Consider the following 19,761-nt stretch of genomic DNA (forward strand, 5'->3'; position numbering starts at 1 on the left):
ATACTTCAATGTATGTGCGAATTGTGCTGGGTTCTGGACAAACTTTGCCAGCTGGAATGACATTACATTCATGCCACACTGTCATATGAGCCAACTTGTAAGTCACTATTGTTGAAGTTAACGTCCAAGCAAAATGACATTTTGTTGTAAATAGCCCTTTTACTTAGATTAATGGGAGTCTTGAGAGTTTTAAATTTGTGCCGTATGGATACTTATTAATTGTTTTTTTTGTGTGAATTTCCAGCTGAGCAGAGGAAGAAATTGCTAGAAGGAAGTACTCCTCCTCTTCCTGATTCGGATCCACCACGGGACGATGGCAAGAATAAGGAAGATGATAATGTGGATGACACAGACTATATGGATGAAAGCATGCGGCAAAGCGATGATTTGGCACAGGAGCGCATACAGCAGGTGGTTGCGGATTATGAGATGGACATGAAGAACTATACACCACCCGCTAGCAAATCAGGTTGGTTGAATTAAATGCCCAGAGTTCATTTTACTGTAATTTATGTAGCAACACTTGTCGCAGTAATCAACCTGAATGTTTGTTTGAATAAATGGTAATTAAATGAACCAACCAGAGGACAAGTTCAATTCCAAGCGATGACTTTCTGCGTCCTCAACTCTGCACAAAATGTTTAATTTCATGGGTGCCAGCTCTTTCAGCTGTCAATTACATAATTGTAGTTCTAAGACCTCAGTTATGCTGAAAAATCATTTATTAAGGTTTTTATGGACATAATTAGTCATCTGCAAAATTCATTAATGCCAAGACAGTAACTGAACATTGTATTAAATCTAGTGTCTAGCTGTCATGAAAAGCAATTGTTGAAGGGCTGGAGACCACACTCACCTGATCGTATGACATATCTAATTGCTAAAAACAGGTTCTTCTGAATAATTCTAAACAAATGGCACTAATTTATTTTTTAGGTTTAGCAATTCAGTTTTAAGTTTTGTTCATTATTTTATTAGAATCACATTTCATTTACTTCTCCAGACTAAATTTGTTTTTGCCATGTAAAAAGTTGGTTGTTGCGATGAACTTTTAAGGGGATTCATGAATGAATGGTTTTATATTTGCAGAGAAAAATGAGAGGAAGATGTCCAAAACACAAGAGAAGCTGATGAAATTAAGTCAAGGGTCAGATATGCTGTCTGGTGACTCAACTCCCGTAAGCAGACTATTGCGTTATTTTTTGTTTCATTTTTCTGCTCGCCCTGCCTTTCTATTCACATTAATAGTACATTTCATTATCATTATTAGTGCAATACTTTATTCCTTTAGTTGTGCTAAAGTTGATAGGTGAGATGCTAGTAAATAATTTGGTTGGAAGACAAACGGAAGCCCATATTTCATGGTTATATTTTGTAAATATTCAATTCTTCCCGGCTCAACTTTGTGGAAATTCATTTTAATTAAATGAAGAATACAATGTATCTTTCCACTGTCCTTAATTTGCGTACAACTGGTTTCAACGCTCAGGCGTCATCATCAGGTACAAATTAAACAAGTCGCAGTCCATCTATATACCATTCATGAGGGTGAGGAGGGATGGGTGAGAGAGGGGGGAGAGAAGGAGGGGAAAGAAAATGGAGTTGCGATCGGCGTTGATGGGGAGGGGGGAGGCGGGTGTTAAGCATCAGGACAGGTGCTTGTTTGGTTTACAGTGGGGCGGGGGGGGGGTTGTCGGGTCTATCTGTGAGGGGAAGGGATACTTCCAGGATTGGAGAGAGGTATTCAAACAATAAATCATTAACCAAATGACCTGTTTTTAAATTCTTCCTGATTTCGAGCTCTTCCCACTTGTCCATCCTCATTTCTTTTTCCATCTGGTGTAAGAGTGCCGGGTTGAAATCACTCCCATGGTTTTCTTCCCATAGATGTTTGGCGAAGTGTGATTGCTTGAGGTCACAGTTCCTGAAACAGCGTTTGTGTTCCTCCGCCCGTGTTTTCAGGAACTGTGACCTCAAACCCCGATCACAACTCCATTTTCTTTCGCCTCCTTCTCCCCCCTCTCTCACCTACCACTCCTCTCCCTCATGAATGGTATATAAATGGACTGCGCCTTGTTTATTTTGTACCTGATGATGACCCTTGAGCGTTGAAACCGGTTGTACGCAAATAAAGGACAGTGGAAAGATACATTGTATACTTCGTCATATTTTGTGTTCAGGCCCATTGTTCATATAAGATGTATCATAAGTGATGAGGCAAGTATTAGCCCCAACTGTTGTTTTTCCACTCACATGATCATTAAGTGTGCTTAACCATAACATATCTCACTTAAAAAGAAGCATTTGATCTCTTGGTATGGAAAAACCAAACGGTAATACAAAATCAAAGATTGCTTTTGGCTAGTGCAGTAGTAGTAATTGTAAGCTGAGGGAATATTATAATATAATTATTACTATAATATAATTGTTAGTCATGGGAACATGCTTAATTGGCCTCTGAAGAATTGCTTGTTGTTTCAATTTTCATTCTTGTAAATCCATGTATCTTTAGTTAACAGAGTTGCTGCTGTACCATACTAATACCTAGTGAGTTTTCAAACAGCAAACTAGCATGTCATAATAAGACTTATGAGTTATTAAATTAATGTAAGAGCTAAATTTTGACCCATTGCATTATTTTGAATGATAGTTACCTGTGGTGCCTTGGCCTTCCTTTCTTTTTTACTGCAAAGACACTGAATGATGTGGTTGGCTGACTAAAAGTTCCTTGTAAATGTTACCAGAGTGAGATTAGAGAAAAAATTGCTCCAATAATACAGTTGAGGATGGAAATCCCTGTAATTATCTTAAAATAAACCGTCATTAAATATGTCATTCTTGCCATCCCTGCATTTGGAAATGAAAAATGACAATGTGATATCAGTAATATTCTACTCTCAACTGGAAATGTAATGACGGTCAACTCTGAATTACCTCTGTGCACATTATCCAATCCTTGCCAATTCGCTTTATTTATCAGCAGTGTTGATTTTTGTTCCTTCAATGGCCTTCAAGCTGGGTTAACTGTTGTTTTCCTAGGCTTGATCGGGGCTTGTAAACATATCATTGCATCCCTGATTAACCTCATAAAATGCGAATGCAATGAGGGTCTACTGTGCCATTTGGTGGCGTTTCAATTGAGAGTTTATTTAATTTGGCAGCACACTGCCTGGAATTAGACCCTGAAAGAGCCTAATCTGTGGATCATCCATGTTTTCTAGTTATCCATGGCTCTAGAAATTAGGAGTTTAATATATTAATTTCAATATGTCATTCCCTACTTTGAAAAAAGGAGGGAAAGATTACACAAAATTACTATTAATTTTAGTGACCCCCAGATTTATGAATGTTATGCATATGTTGAGTCATGGATGTTATAATTGATTCATTCCCGGCATGGAAATTGTGTAATGCCATGTGCACATAAAATGACTGTGTACATGAATGGATGACTTAGATGTGAACTTACTGGTGTTGTGTTGTGAGGCTCAGCTTTGTAATTAGTGAGGCTCAGATGGGGCAGTAGTATTATTAACTCCGTATTGTTCACTTTTTTTTCAGATATTTGATGATGTGGAAATGGAGGAGGGGAAAAGAGATTTGATCACCAGAGAAATTGGGAAGTTCAGAGAAATAATGAAGGTAAATGAAAATCCCACTCCCCAAAATTGGTTCTACATCACCTGGTTTGTCTTTAAATTTCTTCTCGTATTAATTCTAAGTTCATGGCCAAATTTTTAGGACCTAGCATAAATAGTAGGCGTAAACATTTTGCCACCTGTTGTGAAAGTGAAATACTTTAGGTATGTGACATATTTTGTCAGATTGAATGGTCTAATTGAGTCTTAATTTAGTCATTTTAGATCAAAATCCATGCATAATAATTTATCAGCCTCTAGTATGAAAAAAAGAAACTATTTGTGTACACCTATAAATAATGACCTCACAGCTTGTGGTAAGCAAGCTATTTTATAATTACTTTAAGATAATCGATGCATTGACACGTGTTGCATTCTCACTGTATATATAGATAATTTTAAATATCACATTTACCAGCCTTACATTCACAAGTTATAGATGACCTACTATGGGAGCTTATCACTTATTGAACATAACATTTTTTTGTAAATGTCTGCTAATGTTGAGTCAAGTTGACACCTTTTCATTCCAGTCTTTTAAAATTGTCACTTCTATGCCATGCTACTTTTGAAACTAGGCTCTTATTTTTCCCAACATAGTGATCGGTAAATTGTCCTTGAAAAAATATGACCCGCATAACAGCAGGTCAAAAGGTTCTTTTGTTTTTTTAAAGATGTTTGGGGGGGGGGGGGGGGGGGGGGGGGGCTGTTTCTATATATCGGTCAGGAAGCTGCGTAGTTGGCTTTTTGAAGATCATTGCCTTAGTCAATACATACATGTTATACTTGGGTGGTCATGTAGGCTAAATGCCCCCTGAGTGTGTAAGGTGATGTCAAATTAAAAGTAGAGCGTTTGATTGTGTGGTGGAGATACGCTCGCCTATTGGATTCTGGAGCAGTGATGTGTGATAATAATTCCTCAAACATAGGAAGACCGATTTGTTGAGATCTTGAGGTGGAGGAGGCCACTCTGTTCATAATGCCCGCTGACTTCAATTGTTTAATTGACTCAGGTGGTGAGTAGTGTGCATACTGTGCTCCATACTTTTATACCATGATGCGCTTTCTTTTGAGAAAAAAATTCACATTACCATGTATTTAACTCTTCCTGTAGAGCAGCCTTTTTTGGTTTAGCATTTCAAAAGGTTTATTGCAGCTCTTTACTTTTTTCTGCAAATCAGTTAAATTATTTTCAAGCTGCAATAAATCAGTTTGTTTTTTTTTTCTTTGGTCTGGTAACATTCTCAAATCTAAAGTATAGATGCTTATTTAATCAACTGCACCTTTATTTTCATTACCTGCTACCCAATGGTGTGTACCTTTTCCTAAACATTTCAAACCCTTTTTTGCATGATCTTAAATTCAATTATTTCTTTCACTTAAATCTTAAAAGCCTTACTGTACTATTTTTTATGAGGCAAGCAAAGATGTTTAGATGCCCATCTGTCATTCCAAAATGTATTTCGTAGTATTTCGTTGATAAGGAGTCAAAAGACATTAAAAGATTCTTTTTGCCTTGGAATACAGAAGAGATCGAACTAACATCAATTTATTTCATGATTAATTGGATTTAAATTCCAGTGTTTACATTTATTTGCATTGTAACTTAGGATTTGCTAAGATTTGCTGACTGCGTCATGACCTGCAAATCACTGGTGATGGTGATTGGTGATATTAGCCCAAGTGGTGAGGTTTAACTTATCCATTTCTTTCTTGGAAGTCAGTTGCATGTTTATGTCTGTGATTATACATGAATACCTATTTAAACGCTCAATGTTTGAACCATGTGTGTACTTGGAAATAGAACTAGGAATGGAATTTCAATAAATCATAGTTGTAATTGTGTTGCTGCTCGTATAGCATTGAAGTTGTTTTTATTTGCAAGGAACAGTTTATTTACCTGGATCTCTTCTGCTTATTCCTCTTTCCATATTTCTAACTAGCCAATGAACCACAAATAATGTACACTAATTTAATTTACTATTTTGGAGTTGGTTTTTGTCACTGTTTCTCCAATAGCCCTGACTTGGGCAGAGATTCTGTGTTGAAAAAATGAGCAAAAATGAATTTTCTGAAGAGCAGGGTTCCATGCAACCACCTTAAGAGAAGACTCCTGGATATAAGGTAGGAAAATAATGTATACTATGGCTAAATCTATTATCCTTCCCCTCAGTCTTTAGGCAGTCTATCCATTCACATTTATTTCATGTGACCAATGTTGGCTTAGTTTCCTTGGTGAGGTAGTTGGAAAGGTAAGGTGCGGGAATTAACCTTTAATCCATATTCTTATTATTATGAAGTTTGGTTTCTTGGATTACAGATTGTTTCACTGTGGTTGTCTGTTCCAACGACTTCATCTTGCTTAGGCCAAGGTTCCAATTCAGAGAGCGCTAACTGTGAGTTCAGGCATTGCTTTAAATATGAATTGTATACCCCGTTTTCTTAAATGAATTTCAAAAGATGCATGTGAATTCTCATTTTATTCTACTGAGATTAATATCAACATCATTTTCGTGATGAAATATTAATTTTTGCTTTCTCTAAATAAGAATATTGTTCCATCTGTCCCAAGATTAATGCACTATTTTTGGCTAAATAATTTTTTTTGTAGCCAGAATAAGTTCCACAAAGTGTAAACATCATGTAAATTGTAATCTCTTCATTATTCACTTTTAACTTGCAGTGGTTGACAAGTAGATAAAAAAATGTGACATGCTGTTCACAAGGCAGGTTAAGGGACAGTATATACTTCGTTTATATATCTCTTAGATAATGTAGATAGTTCCTTATAGGACAGTTTTCTGTAATGCAAAATATTAACCTTAGTGGAAACAAATTTTATTTACACTTTAGTTCTGAAATTAGTTTGTTAGTTTCATGAATATTTATTATATTTTAATGGCGAATATTGCCATTGCTATAATCAGTCTTTTGTCCAGTTCTTAATTTGTTTGTATGGTTTGAATGAATTTATGCATCATTGACCAAGGAGAGGTTGAGTGAAAGTAATTATTACTTTCTTTTGGGTAAAAATAATTGTATCATTTTGGTCTGTTATTGGGAGTAAATTATCAAAATCAGATTTTTTAAATTTATGATAAAATATGTGATTGGGGGGAGGTTCATTTTAGTGAGTTAGTTGTAAGCTATGCAGCCCTGGTTAACCACATGAGAATGTTATTAATTTTGCTTAGTGTGAGTAGGATCATAGCCGTGGATTAATGGCAGCAGACAGACCGCATTTTAATATTGGTTAAGGGTAATACACAGCATAATAAATTTTGTAAAATGACTTATCCGGTGTATTTTTTTAAACATTCTTAAAGAGGAAGTTTTGAAGAGAAGAAAGATTGCTCTCATTATCACTCAGGTTATTGGACAAGTTTAAGAAAATATTTAGAATGTTAGACTTTTAGATTTGAACACAATGTGGCAATGCTATCATTGTCCCCTCTGTTATGTCAGGCCGTTTCTAGTTTGTAGATCCTAGAATGGGTGGGTAAGGTTTGGGGGAATATTCTTTTTTATTTTTAACTCTGTTGAAATTCATTGCTTCTGTTTTTTTCTGGCTGTGGGACTTGGATCGACTAAGTGACTAATGACCAAACTGTAGTGTGATTTGTTTATTTCTCTTTGATCTTAGCAATACAAATGAAGAAAATGGTTTTCTTCCAAATTCTAAATTCATTATTTCTGAACAGACAAATTTTTTTACAATATTATTTTAACCTTGGGTTTCAATGATGCTTAGATTTGTGTTTATCTCAAATAGCTCTAATGTCAAACTGCACTTAAATTTTTAGTCCTGAGTCATTCACAGGAGTTCACTTTAGGTCAAATTGGCATTTCAATTGCATCTAAGAAAGTTTTGTTTGCTAGAGAAATTCCATGAGCTTCATAATTAAAATCATATCTCTTTAGTGGTGTTGTAAGCATAACAAAATAATTTAATTTGATTTCGTTAGTTCTGTAAAAGAAGCTTATCGTAAAAATTTTACCTGCAACTTCCATCAAATCAAGTGTCTAACATTTATGTCATTTCATGGGTTCTCATCTATTGGGTTATAATCATTTTTGAATATTTTAAACATATATCATTCAGTACACCACTTTAGCATGTAATTAACAAGACATTACTTCTTATTTCATTCATTGCTGTCTGATAGTAGACTGTTCACTATCCTTCCCTGTACTCTTTAAGCATGGGAGCATATTCTTATGAAATTGTTTTTTTTTGTTTATTGGAATGAATAGGCCCGAAAGAAGAAATATTATGTGTAGCTTTTAATTTGACCTATTTTAGGCCACTTATTGATAAACATATGAAGAACATAAATCATCAATACTTGCTGCTGTTGGGTTATGATAGTTTTCAATTCTTAGGTTTATCTGTTTTGACGTTAGGTTGGTCCCAACATTTTTTGTGACATCCTTTCCCAAAATTTCCAATTGCCCATAAAACAAGATGGACACAGTCCTCTGAGAAGAGTTATCTTTGTGCCTCAATCGTTTGAACATCATCACTTTGAAGACATTACCCCAAGGTCATCATGATGGTGTCTGTCGGAGAGGCATCACATCAGCTGTTAGATCTCCGAAACTGGATGGATCTCACCTCAGGCGAGTGCATTGGTCCTGTGGACCAGTCTAGTTGTGGGGGGTGTGTGGGGGAATTGTCCCTTGTCCTTGTCGTTTCCTGAGCCAACATAACTGCCTCTCAGCACACTCTTCCTTTCTCCTGCCACCGACCAGAAACAGGAGGAGGAGAAGGAGGCGGAGAGGAGGCGGCGCGAGATGAAGGAACGAGAGAGGAAGGAGCGTGATGGGGTGCCAATCTCAACCCCCTCCACGCCCCCTGATGACTCTGTGACTGTGGCCTCGATGGGATCTGTCTCAAGCTTGCGCCCGAGTGAAAGTTCTTCACGAGCACGGCAGCTATCACCGGTGAGGTCACTCTCAAGGTCAAGGTCTCGGGAGCGCTTGCCCTCACAGCCACCTCGAAGCCCTTCACTCCCCGATCGCCATGGCACCCCATCCTCCACGGCACCATCGTCCACATCAAGCAGACTGAGGTCAAAAGCAAGAGAGAGAGACAGGGGTCGCCGGTCACATTCGAGGTAATGTAGATAAATGAGTGGCACAAGCCCCAGGGGATTTGAAATAGCTGGGAGACATTTTGATATTTTAAGAGTTAAGCCCTCAAAAGGTTTCTTTTTGGTGGAATAATGCTCAATCATAAAGGAGTGCTGGTATTTATCTAGGAACATGCCCCAATTTTTTTATCTTGTTTATTCAGTATTGTGTAGGTTAAAGCTGAGTCTGTAATGAAAGACATAGAACTTAGCGTGCCTTTTAGGACAGATAAATTGAGTTACTTAAATGTTAGTCCAGTGGGTGGAGCATCAGGGGGGGCTGGGTACCCTGTGCTTTACCCAAGCTATGTTATTCCAGGTATCAGATCATCCTGGAAAACTAGGAGGCACAGGCAAAGGAACTGGCCCCTCTGTTCTGCTAATGTGTGACCTTCACATACCACTGATCTTAGTTTTGGGTGATAACTGTGGTATTAGGTTGATTATGTTGGTTGTTTTAAATGCTAGAAATTCTTTGTTCTGTTTTTTTTATACCACCAAATGTGACCCAGCATATGAAATCTAATGCAGTGAAACATTGAATTAATGTTTTTGAGGGAACCTGTCGAAACAATGTTATGTTCCCAAATTAGTCATACTGATTAAGCCAAATTAACATATTTATTGGTATTATATAATTTTATACGGTCCACCTTGTTTTCCATGTCAAGCAATTGAGAAAAATTTTGAATTTGCTCACTTAATTTCCATTCTAAATGTTCAGGCCTTAATGATCTAACTCTAAAAGCACCATTTGAATGCCAAGACTAATTTTGGAAGTGTTTTTCTTGCTGATGCTCAACTTAAAATATATCAAGCATAGCAAGCAACATCAAATTTCCCAAGCATGAGATGGGTTTTCTAAAATCAGCCCACTTTTCCACGCCGGTGAATCCCAAAAAAGTTATTTCTTTTGCCAACCAAGTGAAACTTGCCACAAAACCCAGTAAAAGTGTACTACAACATGTTCCCCTAACAGCAAAGAAATCTTTACCTACTGCCATGGATTACAAATGACCAATCACTCAGAACCCATCACAGACCATCAATCAATATTGACAGTGATGTTGACTTTGATTGCTGGACGAGGACGTTCTACGATGAACGAGAGTGCATTTCTTGTTTTCGATGTCAGGAATGCTCTCATCTGCATTTTCTAGGTTAAATGGTGAAAGTCTCGGGAATATTTTGGGTATCATGAGCAGGGTAGAGATTATCCGAGATATCAGATGTTAGATGAACAGAAGCCTCACCCGGGTACTTCTGGGTAGTTCTGAGTAATTGGCCATTCATAATCTGTGGCAGGCAATGAAGATTTCTTAGCTGTCAGGGGAGCATGTTGTAGTACACCTTTACTGGGTTTTATGGCAAGTTCCACTTGGTTCTTTTTAATTTATTACCTGAAAATGTAAACAATCTCAATAAAATGACACTGCATAAAAAAACTTTGCAAATATCTATTAAAGCATATGTTCCTCTCTGTTGATGAATATCTGCACCTATAATTTACTGCTGTTTATTTTCTTTGACATGTCCTATGTTTCAACTGCAAATCCTGGAACAAACAATTGATTGATTGGTTGAATTTCTGTTTCATAAGTTGAATTTATCATTTAACATACATTTTCTGTCCCTCAGGGACTGCAAGCCAATACTTAACACCTATTTTTTACAATTGTATTTATTGTTAAGTTTTTGTGTTATCCTTTTGTATAAGTTATTAGAGAATCACTGGATAACAAACATTTTTTAAGGCATTGGCAGCATAAAGGATTTCCAGTGTATTACGTGTCATCATCAGTGGATTATTTTGTAAGGATAAGATTCTTTCATATTAGTTCTTTGGCAGTGCATACTAAATTGGCTATTTTATTTAAAATTGCATAGTGGAAAACTTGTTCTTGTAAGTCAAAAATTTTAAATCAAAGAAAATACTGGTTAAGGTTTGAAAAATTGTGCCAGTTAGGCAAAAATTAAATGGTAGTTTTAAAAAACTCAAGTAAATTTGAGCATAGTTAGTGTAAGTGTATGGGTGTGCAATGCTAAGCATGTAAGATATGGAAAATATAAAGTAGGGAGAAGAAAAATTTAATATTTAATTGTTGAAAATCTTTTCAGCCTTTCCAGCAACATTGGAAACATTTTCTTGTGATTTGTGTGTTGCCTCAACTAGTTTGCAAAATTTAATTTGTTCATTCAGACCCATATTATGAAGTATGTCAATCACTATAGAGAAAGTCAATTCCACTCGATGTCCCGAACAGTTCGCTTGTGCTTGACCCATTTGAGTTCATTTACGTAATTGCAAAGTCACAAACACATGAGCAGATGTCCTGTAGACTTCATCCAATTTGGCTTTAGTGTTTCGCTGTTGACCCTTTTGAATAAAGGGTTAACAGAGTGCACAAAGCTTATTTTTTCTATTTATTGGATAAACAAAAGTTGGTTGCTTCAATCAACTGTGTAAATAAAACCACATGATGGATATAGCGAACAGAGTAGTTAAGTGGTAGATGAGGCTTGGTAAAAGCAAACCTATTCCAATGCTATGAGTACCATCTCTATGATATTCTGTTGACTAATTGAAGCACCTACTGGGAGGAGTGTTAGAAAAATTAGTAATTAAGGGTTACGTTTTGCATGTCTGCCTTGGCATTTTGTTGATGGTCATTGTTCTTCTGCTATTGCTTAGATCTCGTGATAGAGATGATGGTCCTGCCAAGAAGTCAGAGAAAGATTTAATGAGAGAACGAGAGGAGGAGGAGGAAATGAAAGAGAAAAAGAAAATGGACAGGAGAGCAAGGGAGAAGGAGGCAGCATACCAGGTAATACAAAATGTTGTGTAAGTAATATGTTATTTAATGTTTAAGGGAATCTATAAAATGATAAGCAGCTTCTGGCATTGCGTGAAATTGCTAATGCTATTTTGCTAGGTGAATTTGATAATTGTTAATATTTCTGACTGTTGCCGGCAGTGCCCTGGATGTTTATTTATCCTTGAAAAGTAAGGGGTGTGAAGAAAATTTCTGGAAATCAAAAATTGATGTGAGGGATTATTTTCAGCATTTCAATATAAAAAAATTATTTTGGGCATGCTTGAAGTACTTAAAAATTTTTGTTTTCTCATGTTTTGAAGATGTGTTAAAAGCGTGTAATGGGACCCTCCCCTTAGTCCATCTTGCATGGCTCATTGGAACCTTGCAATTGCCACTAGCATGCATTTTAGTGCCTTTGTGTCAATCGACATTCATTCTCTCAGGGGAAACAAGAGGAGACCATTCTCTTGTTTCTGGTCGGTTTTATGACCTTGTGAAGTATTTTTGCCTTCTTTGTCATTATTGTGGCAATGTTCTGATTCTTATTTGGTATTAAAAAAATCTATTTTTGTAGTATTATTCAAGTTTATTTATGATATATTAATGTGTATGTTGAGCTTTTTAGTCAAAAACAATTATTACAAGGTGAAATCTGTTTAGAAATGTATCTCATTTCTTGCCGAAGTTTGTATTGCATCTAAAAGACTTTTATGTTCTAATTTAAGAAATTTTAAGGGGTGCCCTCAGTTATCTTTGATGTTTACCACCTGCTCTCGTTGGTAGTCTCTGACATCGTACCTTCATTGATGAGGATTGGTACATGGACTTATAATTTTGCTTTGCCTACAGGAGAGATTACGGAATTGGGAAGGGAGGGAGAGGCGCAAAGCGAAGGAGCAGGAGAAGGAAAGGGAGAGAGAACGGTTGCGACAGGAGGAACAGTCGAGGGAGGCGAAGAGGTTGAAAGAATTCCTTGAAGATTATGACGATGAAAGAGATGACCCCAAGTTCTATAAGTAAGTAAATGTAAATAATTTATTATGTAATTATCAATAACATGTAATTTACATTTGAATTTGTAATTTGATAGAGCATCAACTTTTGTAACTTTGCTTGGTAACAGAAATCCTGGTCTCTCTGGGTGGAAATACACCACAAGGGAATTGATAACTGCATTTACAGTGAACATGAATTTACTGTTTTTGGAAATATTGTGAAATAAAGTTATTTGGTGTAGAAATTTGTAAATTGTCAGCTAAGCAACTGCATGAGATAATTTATAGAATTCTTTATTTATTTTTCCACAGAATAAACAATTTCCTTGTATTCCCTTCCTTTTGAAATGACCACGAGTTTATTTCTTGTAGTCCATTGTTTATTTATGAATTGGTTTCATCAGGTGCATTTCCATAGTTTTGTTGCCATGGCTAAGCATAGAAGTGTGAAATAATTATGGTTCTTACTAGGAGCGGCAACCTCATTCATACTTGTAACCTTATAGTAACATTGTACTTGGCAGTTTTACCTCCTCAAACAACTTCTTAAAAAAATAATTGAAGTATGATAGGGAGTCCATAGTAAGTGGCTCTGGTTTTGGCTGTGCTTTAGCAACAGTTGATGATGTCATTATTATGGTTAGTGTTTTACCTGCTAAGGTAGGTTTTGGATGGGCACAGACTATACAATTGTGCGAAAATACATTCACTTGCCTCTGAACAAAAAAAAACAACCTGATATTCTACTCAATACAAACGTAGACACTGTAAATTGCCAATCATGGGAACATCTACAAAAGAATGCTCTTTCAGGGACTCCCCATCATTCTCATCTCTGTGTGTGGAACTTCATGCCTGATAAAACAGTTATTAATTTGGTAACTTATGTGAATCACTTCTGCCCCTTCCTCATTTGGCCATTATTCTTCACTCTACCACAGTTTTAGCTGGCTGTTGCCAATTAAAAGGCTCTGAACTTATCCTTCCTGCCTCTTTTCTATTTCTCCTAACAATTCCCAAATCTCCGTTGCACTTCTTTTTTTATTTTCCTTTTTGATTTTCCAGTTTTCTTCACACCCACATTTCAAAAACCACCCTATATACACCCATTATAATTGCTTGTACTTGGTAAATAGAATCAGATAGAATATCAATTGTATGTAAGATAGTCATACCATTCGCTCATCATTAAATGTTTCTTGAATTTTCATTTGGGCATTTAGTTTTCATTTAATTTAGATTTCAATGAACAATTGTCCAGGCATTAAAATAATTACAAACATTCAAGGTTTCTGTTACTTTTTGTAATTTTAGCAACATGTTCATCTGCTACCGACAGGAAAACTTTGACCTCCTCTAAAATGCAATAAATTTCCTGATAAATGAGTGAAAAAGTAGATCAACATTAGTGCATGCTCAAAAAAAGTTTATTTATTTATTTTAAAAAATTAGTCACATACAGCAGTAGTGCCAATTTACAGTGAAAAATATAACAAAAATGAAAGAGGACAAAAGACAATAACAGCATAACAATAAGAAAGAGAACCAAGCATGGACGGGGGAAAATTTTAATTTATCGAAAGGTGGGATAAAGATTGGGTGGTGAAATTGTTGCATGATTAGTTAAAGGGGTCGACAGCGTGAGGGAGTGAATTTAGAAGGGAGGAGAGGCGAAATACAGGTGAGCGCTTGGTGAGAGATATTCTAGGAATAGGCAGATGGAGTAGGGAGTGGGTGCGGGTGGATCGGGTTGATATCCTGAAGTTGAAGAGAGAGAGATCAGTTCAGGGCAATCAATAGTCGAGTTTAGAGTGTTATGGTGGAGTTTTAAATCAGCTTTAAGTCTGCCTCTTTGGGGACTAGAAATGGATAAAAAATACAGAACATAGAGGACATACGTATTGTGGAAATGTGGGACTCGGTGTTTTGACTATTTTGGCAAAGAAGTGAGAGATGCAATCGAGGGATTTAAGATTAGTTGGGGATAAGGTGGATCAAATGTGAGAGCAATATGATATGATGGGAAGGACAATTATTGAGAAGTACGAATGGAGTGCTATTGGATCTTTTATTTCTGTGAAGCAAGTGTTTCTTTCAGAGCAAGAGTCATGATGTTGCATTTTCCTGGGTTTAAGTTAAGCCTCCAGGTATCACGCCATAGGGAAATTTTATGTAAGGCAAGTTGAAGGTGAATACAGTCAGAAATGTTATTAATTTGCTTGTAGATCTTGCAATCATCAGTGTAGTGATTTTAATCAGTCTTAGTTATCCTTTCTCAATAGTGAAGTGACTCTGTCAGTGTTGATTCATATAATGTGCTTTCATCATGACAACTTATTTAACCATATCCTGAACCTCCAAAGCAATTTAATGGGGAAATGTTAGGTACACTTCTATGTGCTGTAGCTGAAGTAAACTTCCACATTTAAGCCATTATTCAAGAAGCGAAATGACTCTATTGTTGTATGGTCATTATATATAGAAAACAAGCTATTGTGGTGGTTTGTAGAAACTGGCATTGATATGTATTTCACCAGTAAGGGCTTGTTTCACATATTTGGATATTAGAAATGCATTATGCAAAATTGATCCTAATTATTTTTTTTTAAGGTAATCTACCGGTTAAGGTAGGTTTTTGGATGGACATAATTACTAATTTAATAATTTGTGACACCTAGCAAAACACAACATCCTACTTTACATCAGGCCCCTCTTCAGCTCTGACTACTTTCTTCCTCCCTTCATCCCGTCCAACAGCCCTATCCTGTTCCTTCCCTTTCCTCGTTTGCCTAACATTCTCCCCTCAATTACAGTCTTCAACATCCCACTGCCGGTCAACACCCCCTTCATCCACTTTTCCTGCCTCCATAGGATTTCTCCCAACAAACCCCTCTCTTCGCCCACCATACCAAGTACTTCCTCATTTGTTTTCTTCTCTGTCCATTTCACCTTCTCCATTCTTCTCCACACCCACATTTCCTAATTATATTTCTAATTATATTTGCTAAAGGTAGATTCGCTAGTTCTATATGATTTACCTATAATGAATGGATCAGGCATGAATAAATATAAAACTTAAAGTAAAACATGAGTCATAGACAATTTATTTGTGCATTGTTCATGTATTTGTGCATCTCCACTTTAATGCATTCAAATGTAATGCAGTTACTGTGTGAGACAAATTGTACAATATAGAGATACTTGTGGGCTTTCACGATCTATGACTCACTATGTTGCTGTTTCAGGGGACGTGAACTGCAGAGGCGGCTTGCTGAGCGTGAGAAGGAAAGTGAGCAGGATAGTCGGGATAGGCAAAGGGAAAGAGAGGAGTTGGAGGAGCTGAAAACGAGAATATTTGCCGAAGGGCATTCAGATCCCGGAGCAGAATTTGAGAGGCTGAGGAGGCGGCGTGAAGAACAGTACAGGCCAACCATCCTGGTGAGGGTGGATCCCCCTGGCCGACCCCAGCAAGCCCCACCTCTTCCACCAACGCATCGCAGTTCGAGACCTCAACCTCCACCCCCTCGACCGGAACCCCCCTCCATTAACATCCAACCACGACCTCCTCAAACTCCGTAAGTTTATAGTTACTTTTTATTTATAAGATTTAGTTTGATAATGTCCCATTAAGTCAATCATTAATTAATATTAATCCTAACTTGGTGATAACTGACAAGTTCCATTCTACAAACAAATGAGGTTGCTCATAAATGAATGTGAATATTGTAACAATAGTAATGTTGTCTGCCAGTTATTGAGCTGTTTATTGGTCTGTTTCAAACTTAGGCAATGCAGGAAGTTAAAGTTAACGGGAAATTATAAAACCTGGCCTTAGATAATTTTTTAAAATCGGCTGGGGATTTGTTCAACTTTTTGTTAATATTGAAATCTATGGTTTGGAATTCAGAGTATTTAGCAATAAAATACTTTTCTGTTATTTTTGCCAAGAATAACACTTGGATTATGTGGAAAACCCCCCTCTACTGAGTCCTTATCAGTTGTCATCCAGTTGTTCTTCACATTCTGTAAATTTCCGTGGTTGGCAATTGAGATATTGTATATATTCCCATTTCACGTAAAATGATTTAACTTGAAGGCTTTCAAATAGTAGGTATTCTATGCATGGTAATTTTAATTTAATGGATGCCTTCATATTTATAAACTACCATTTAGTCTTAAATTGCTAGACTTTTCCTATTTAAGGGATCAAAGATGCAAAGCAATTGTCCTCAGACAAATGTGAAAGGCTGTCCTCTGCATTTCCTATGTTCGATTGTAATTTGAATTTTAGATGTCCATAAATGATTATCACAGTGCCTGTTTTGAAAGAAATGCTCTGCTATCGATGACTGTTCTTGTGCTCACTTTGCTTGGTGCACGTTCCCACAGCCCTGAAATAATGGAGAGAGAGCAGCAGCCTCCGGAGCCAGAAGTGGAAGAGCCTGAAGACGAAGCGTGCGAGGAAGAGCAGGATGTGGATGATGATGACGACGATGGGGTAGATGCCGAGCCAATGCACATGGAAGAGGACGGGGATGGGGAGGACGAGGATATGGTGGACAGGGGGCAGCTGGAGATGGAGAGGCGGCGGGAGCCACGGATGGAAGAAGACGAGAGCCAAATGAGTCGGGTGTCCATGGTCTCTTCTGCTGAGCAAAGTCCAGCGTCAGCGATTCCAGCCTCAAACACTGCCCTCGAGCCCACTGGTACGTTCAGTTTAGGCCCTGTTTTATCAAGGATGTGTTTGGAAATTATGTAAATATGGTGAAACCTCTCTCTGATACAATCTGAAAGGTCTAAAAGGCATTTTGGTATTTGAAGGGTTTTTTCTTGTTTAGCATTTAAAATTTAATTATTACAGGAGCAATGCAGTGGGGTAACTCCCCCTCTCCGAATGCTGGATTACTTATGAATAATGCGGCAGCCACTCAACCATCGAGAAAGAAGAAGCTTGATGTGAAGGAGGTGTTCAATATGGATGATGATGATGATAGCAATTTAGGATCTGCAAAGAAACGGAAACTAGTCCCTTTAGGTGAGGATATTTATCATTTTTGCTGTTTGTTTTCTCTCATTAGCATTATTATGTGAATTAATGGTTTCGGCATTCTTTATCGAGTTCACCCTAATACATGGGTGAAGTTTTTAAGGTGCCCAGGGACTGCTGCCCAGTTATTTTGCCCCTGTCATTGCCAACTGTTTAGTACCTTCGATTGCTGTACAATGCTTGGAAGTGTCCATGCGTACACATTGTGAATGGTTTAGCATTAATAGTTCAACATCACTAGTGTAAATTACAAAATAGGAGGGCAAAAACTAGAGCAGGTAGAACAGTTTACGTATCTGGGAAGTGTTTTGGACCAACAAGGTCAAAGTAGTAAGGACGTAAGGAGAAGAATTGCACTAGGCAAAGAGGCTTTTACAAGGAGGGAGTTGATGAGAGGGACGTTGAGTAAGGATATTAAGAAAAGACTCATAAAAACTTTGATATGGAGCGCAACTATGTACGGCGCGGAAACGTGGTCAATGAAGCAGGAGGATAGATGTAGACTTGAGACTTTTGAAATGTGGGTGTGGAGAAGAATGGAGGAGGTTAAATGGACAGAGAAGAAAACAAATGAGGAAGTACTTGGTATGGTGGGTGAAGAGAGGGGTTCGTTGGGAACAATCCTATTGAGGCAGGAAAAGTGGATGAAGGGGGTATTGACCGGCAGCGGGATGTTGAAGACTGTGATTGAGGGGAGAATGCTAGGCAAACAAGGAAAGGGAAGGAACAGGATAGGGATGTTGGACGGGATGAAGGGAGGAAGAAAGTACTCGGAGATGAAGAGGGACCTGATGTAGAGTAGGATGCTGGATTTTGTGTTTTGTTAGGAGTCACAAAATGTTTTATTTAGTAGCTTTGTCCATCCAAAAACCTACCTTAACCGGTAGATCACCTAATAATAATAGTCTAAATTACACTTAAAAGATTTGTTTAATTATTGTTTGGGGCTTATTGAAAAATAAAATTCATGCATACTCATAATGTGCGATGTCATTAAGCGATGACTGCCTCAGTGTCAATAACTTTGTTATTTACGGAATACCATGTTTCCTGGCCGTTAAGATTTAGCACTAGATGCACCCTGACCTTTCAGGTCAGAGCGTATGAGATATGCTTAGATCTGACAGAAAGGATCAAATTATTTTGATGTTTATGCCTAATGTGAAGAAAATTGAATTTTTACATTAAAAAATAAGCAGCTGCATGATTATCAATGTTGATTCATTGTAGAATCAGTGAAAGTCATCGTCACTTGGCCGAAATGCCTTTCAGCTGCCCACTCTCCATTTTCTGAAGAATATGTAAGGAATTCAAGTCTAAATTCAATATTGTGTTGCAGCGTTCTCTCTTAAAATTCCAGGAGAGGTTATTGTCATTATCATTTCATAACTTTTTATGCAATGCTTATTTTCTGTTTTTATTTTGATATTATCAAAAGTTATGTTAAAAGCAACCATTTTCTATGCCTTTATGAACTAATCTTACTAATTAAGGTTGAATGCCGGTAGACTCTTATCTGTCCTGTCAAGTCTATTCAGAGGGATACACAGCATGCATGTGTCAGCAGAGGGGCGACATGCACATGTAGGCCTAATACATACTATGTTTTGTGTCTGCACCAATTGTGAGATGTAACTTAGTATGCTACATTTACCATTTATTCAGGAATTATTTTAAGAAGCACTTAAAATAAAATATTAAAACTCTGTTGCATACTAATGACCCAAAACAGTGATATTATCGACATTTATAATAATGGCAAACATTTTCTGTCTCAAGGAAAGAATATATATTTGTTTAATTCTGGAAAATCAGCTTTTGTTTCTTGGTTGAAATTATCCCGTGTACCCCTGGTGCCCAAGTCAATGAGAATAGATGAAATGTTTTCTTCTCGAGAATTCTCCAAACACAAGTCTGTAACCGAGCGAGATAACTTTTTGAGTCGACCGGAAGGTAGAAAAGTGAGGATTCAAAGAAGTTAATGGAAGATGAGAAAGTCTCGTGGGAAGTTCTTTGAGAGACAGTGAAATCTTTCGTTACTACTTATTTACACGTGACGTCACCCGAATCCATATTGTGCAGGCGAGTATCATGCCGAGTGTGATAGCATTTGTGTATTTTCATATTTGATAA

At 37.1% G+C, this 19,761-nt stretch overlaps 1 protein-coding gene across 3 annotated transcripts in view; it reads left to right on the plus strand.

Moving 5' to 3' along the window:
* The window catches only part of LOC139695386 (RNA-binding protein 25-like), a 36,896-nt gene that overhangs the window by 10,500 nt on the left and 6,635 nt on the right, over positions 1 to 19,761 (plus strand). For all 3 annotated transcript variants that reach the window (XM_071594115.1, XM_071594117.1, XM_071594116.1), the window contains exons 6-14: positions 245 to 469; positions 1,090 to 1,178; positions 3,562 to 3,642; positions 8,391 to 8,755; positions 11,463 to 11,595; positions 12,436 to 12,602; positions 15,827 to 16,156; positions 16,971 to 17,287; positions 17,443 to 17,616. In XM_071594115.1, coding sequence (XP_071450216.1) covers positions 245 to 469; positions 1,090 to 1,178; positions 3,562 to 3,642; positions 8,391 to 8,755; positions 11,463 to 11,595; positions 12,436 to 12,602; positions 15,827 to 16,156; positions 16,971 to 17,287; positions 17,443 to 17,616 — 1,881 coding nt within the window. The remainder of the gene's footprint in view (positions 1 to 244; positions 470 to 1,089; positions 1,179 to 3,561; positions 3,643 to 8,390; positions 8,756 to 11,462; positions 11,596 to 12,435; positions 12,603 to 15,826; positions 16,157 to 16,970; positions 17,288 to 17,442; positions 17,617 to 19,761) is intronic.

Source organism: Hetaerina americana, unplaced genomic scaffold (assembly GCF_022747635.1).
Source record: "Hetaerina americana unplaced genomic scaffold, ioHetAmer1.1.p SCAF_6, whole genome shotgun sequence".
NCBI classification, from domain to species: Eukaryota; Metazoa; Arthropoda; class Insecta; order Odonata; family Calopterygidae; genus Hetaerina; species Hetaerina americana.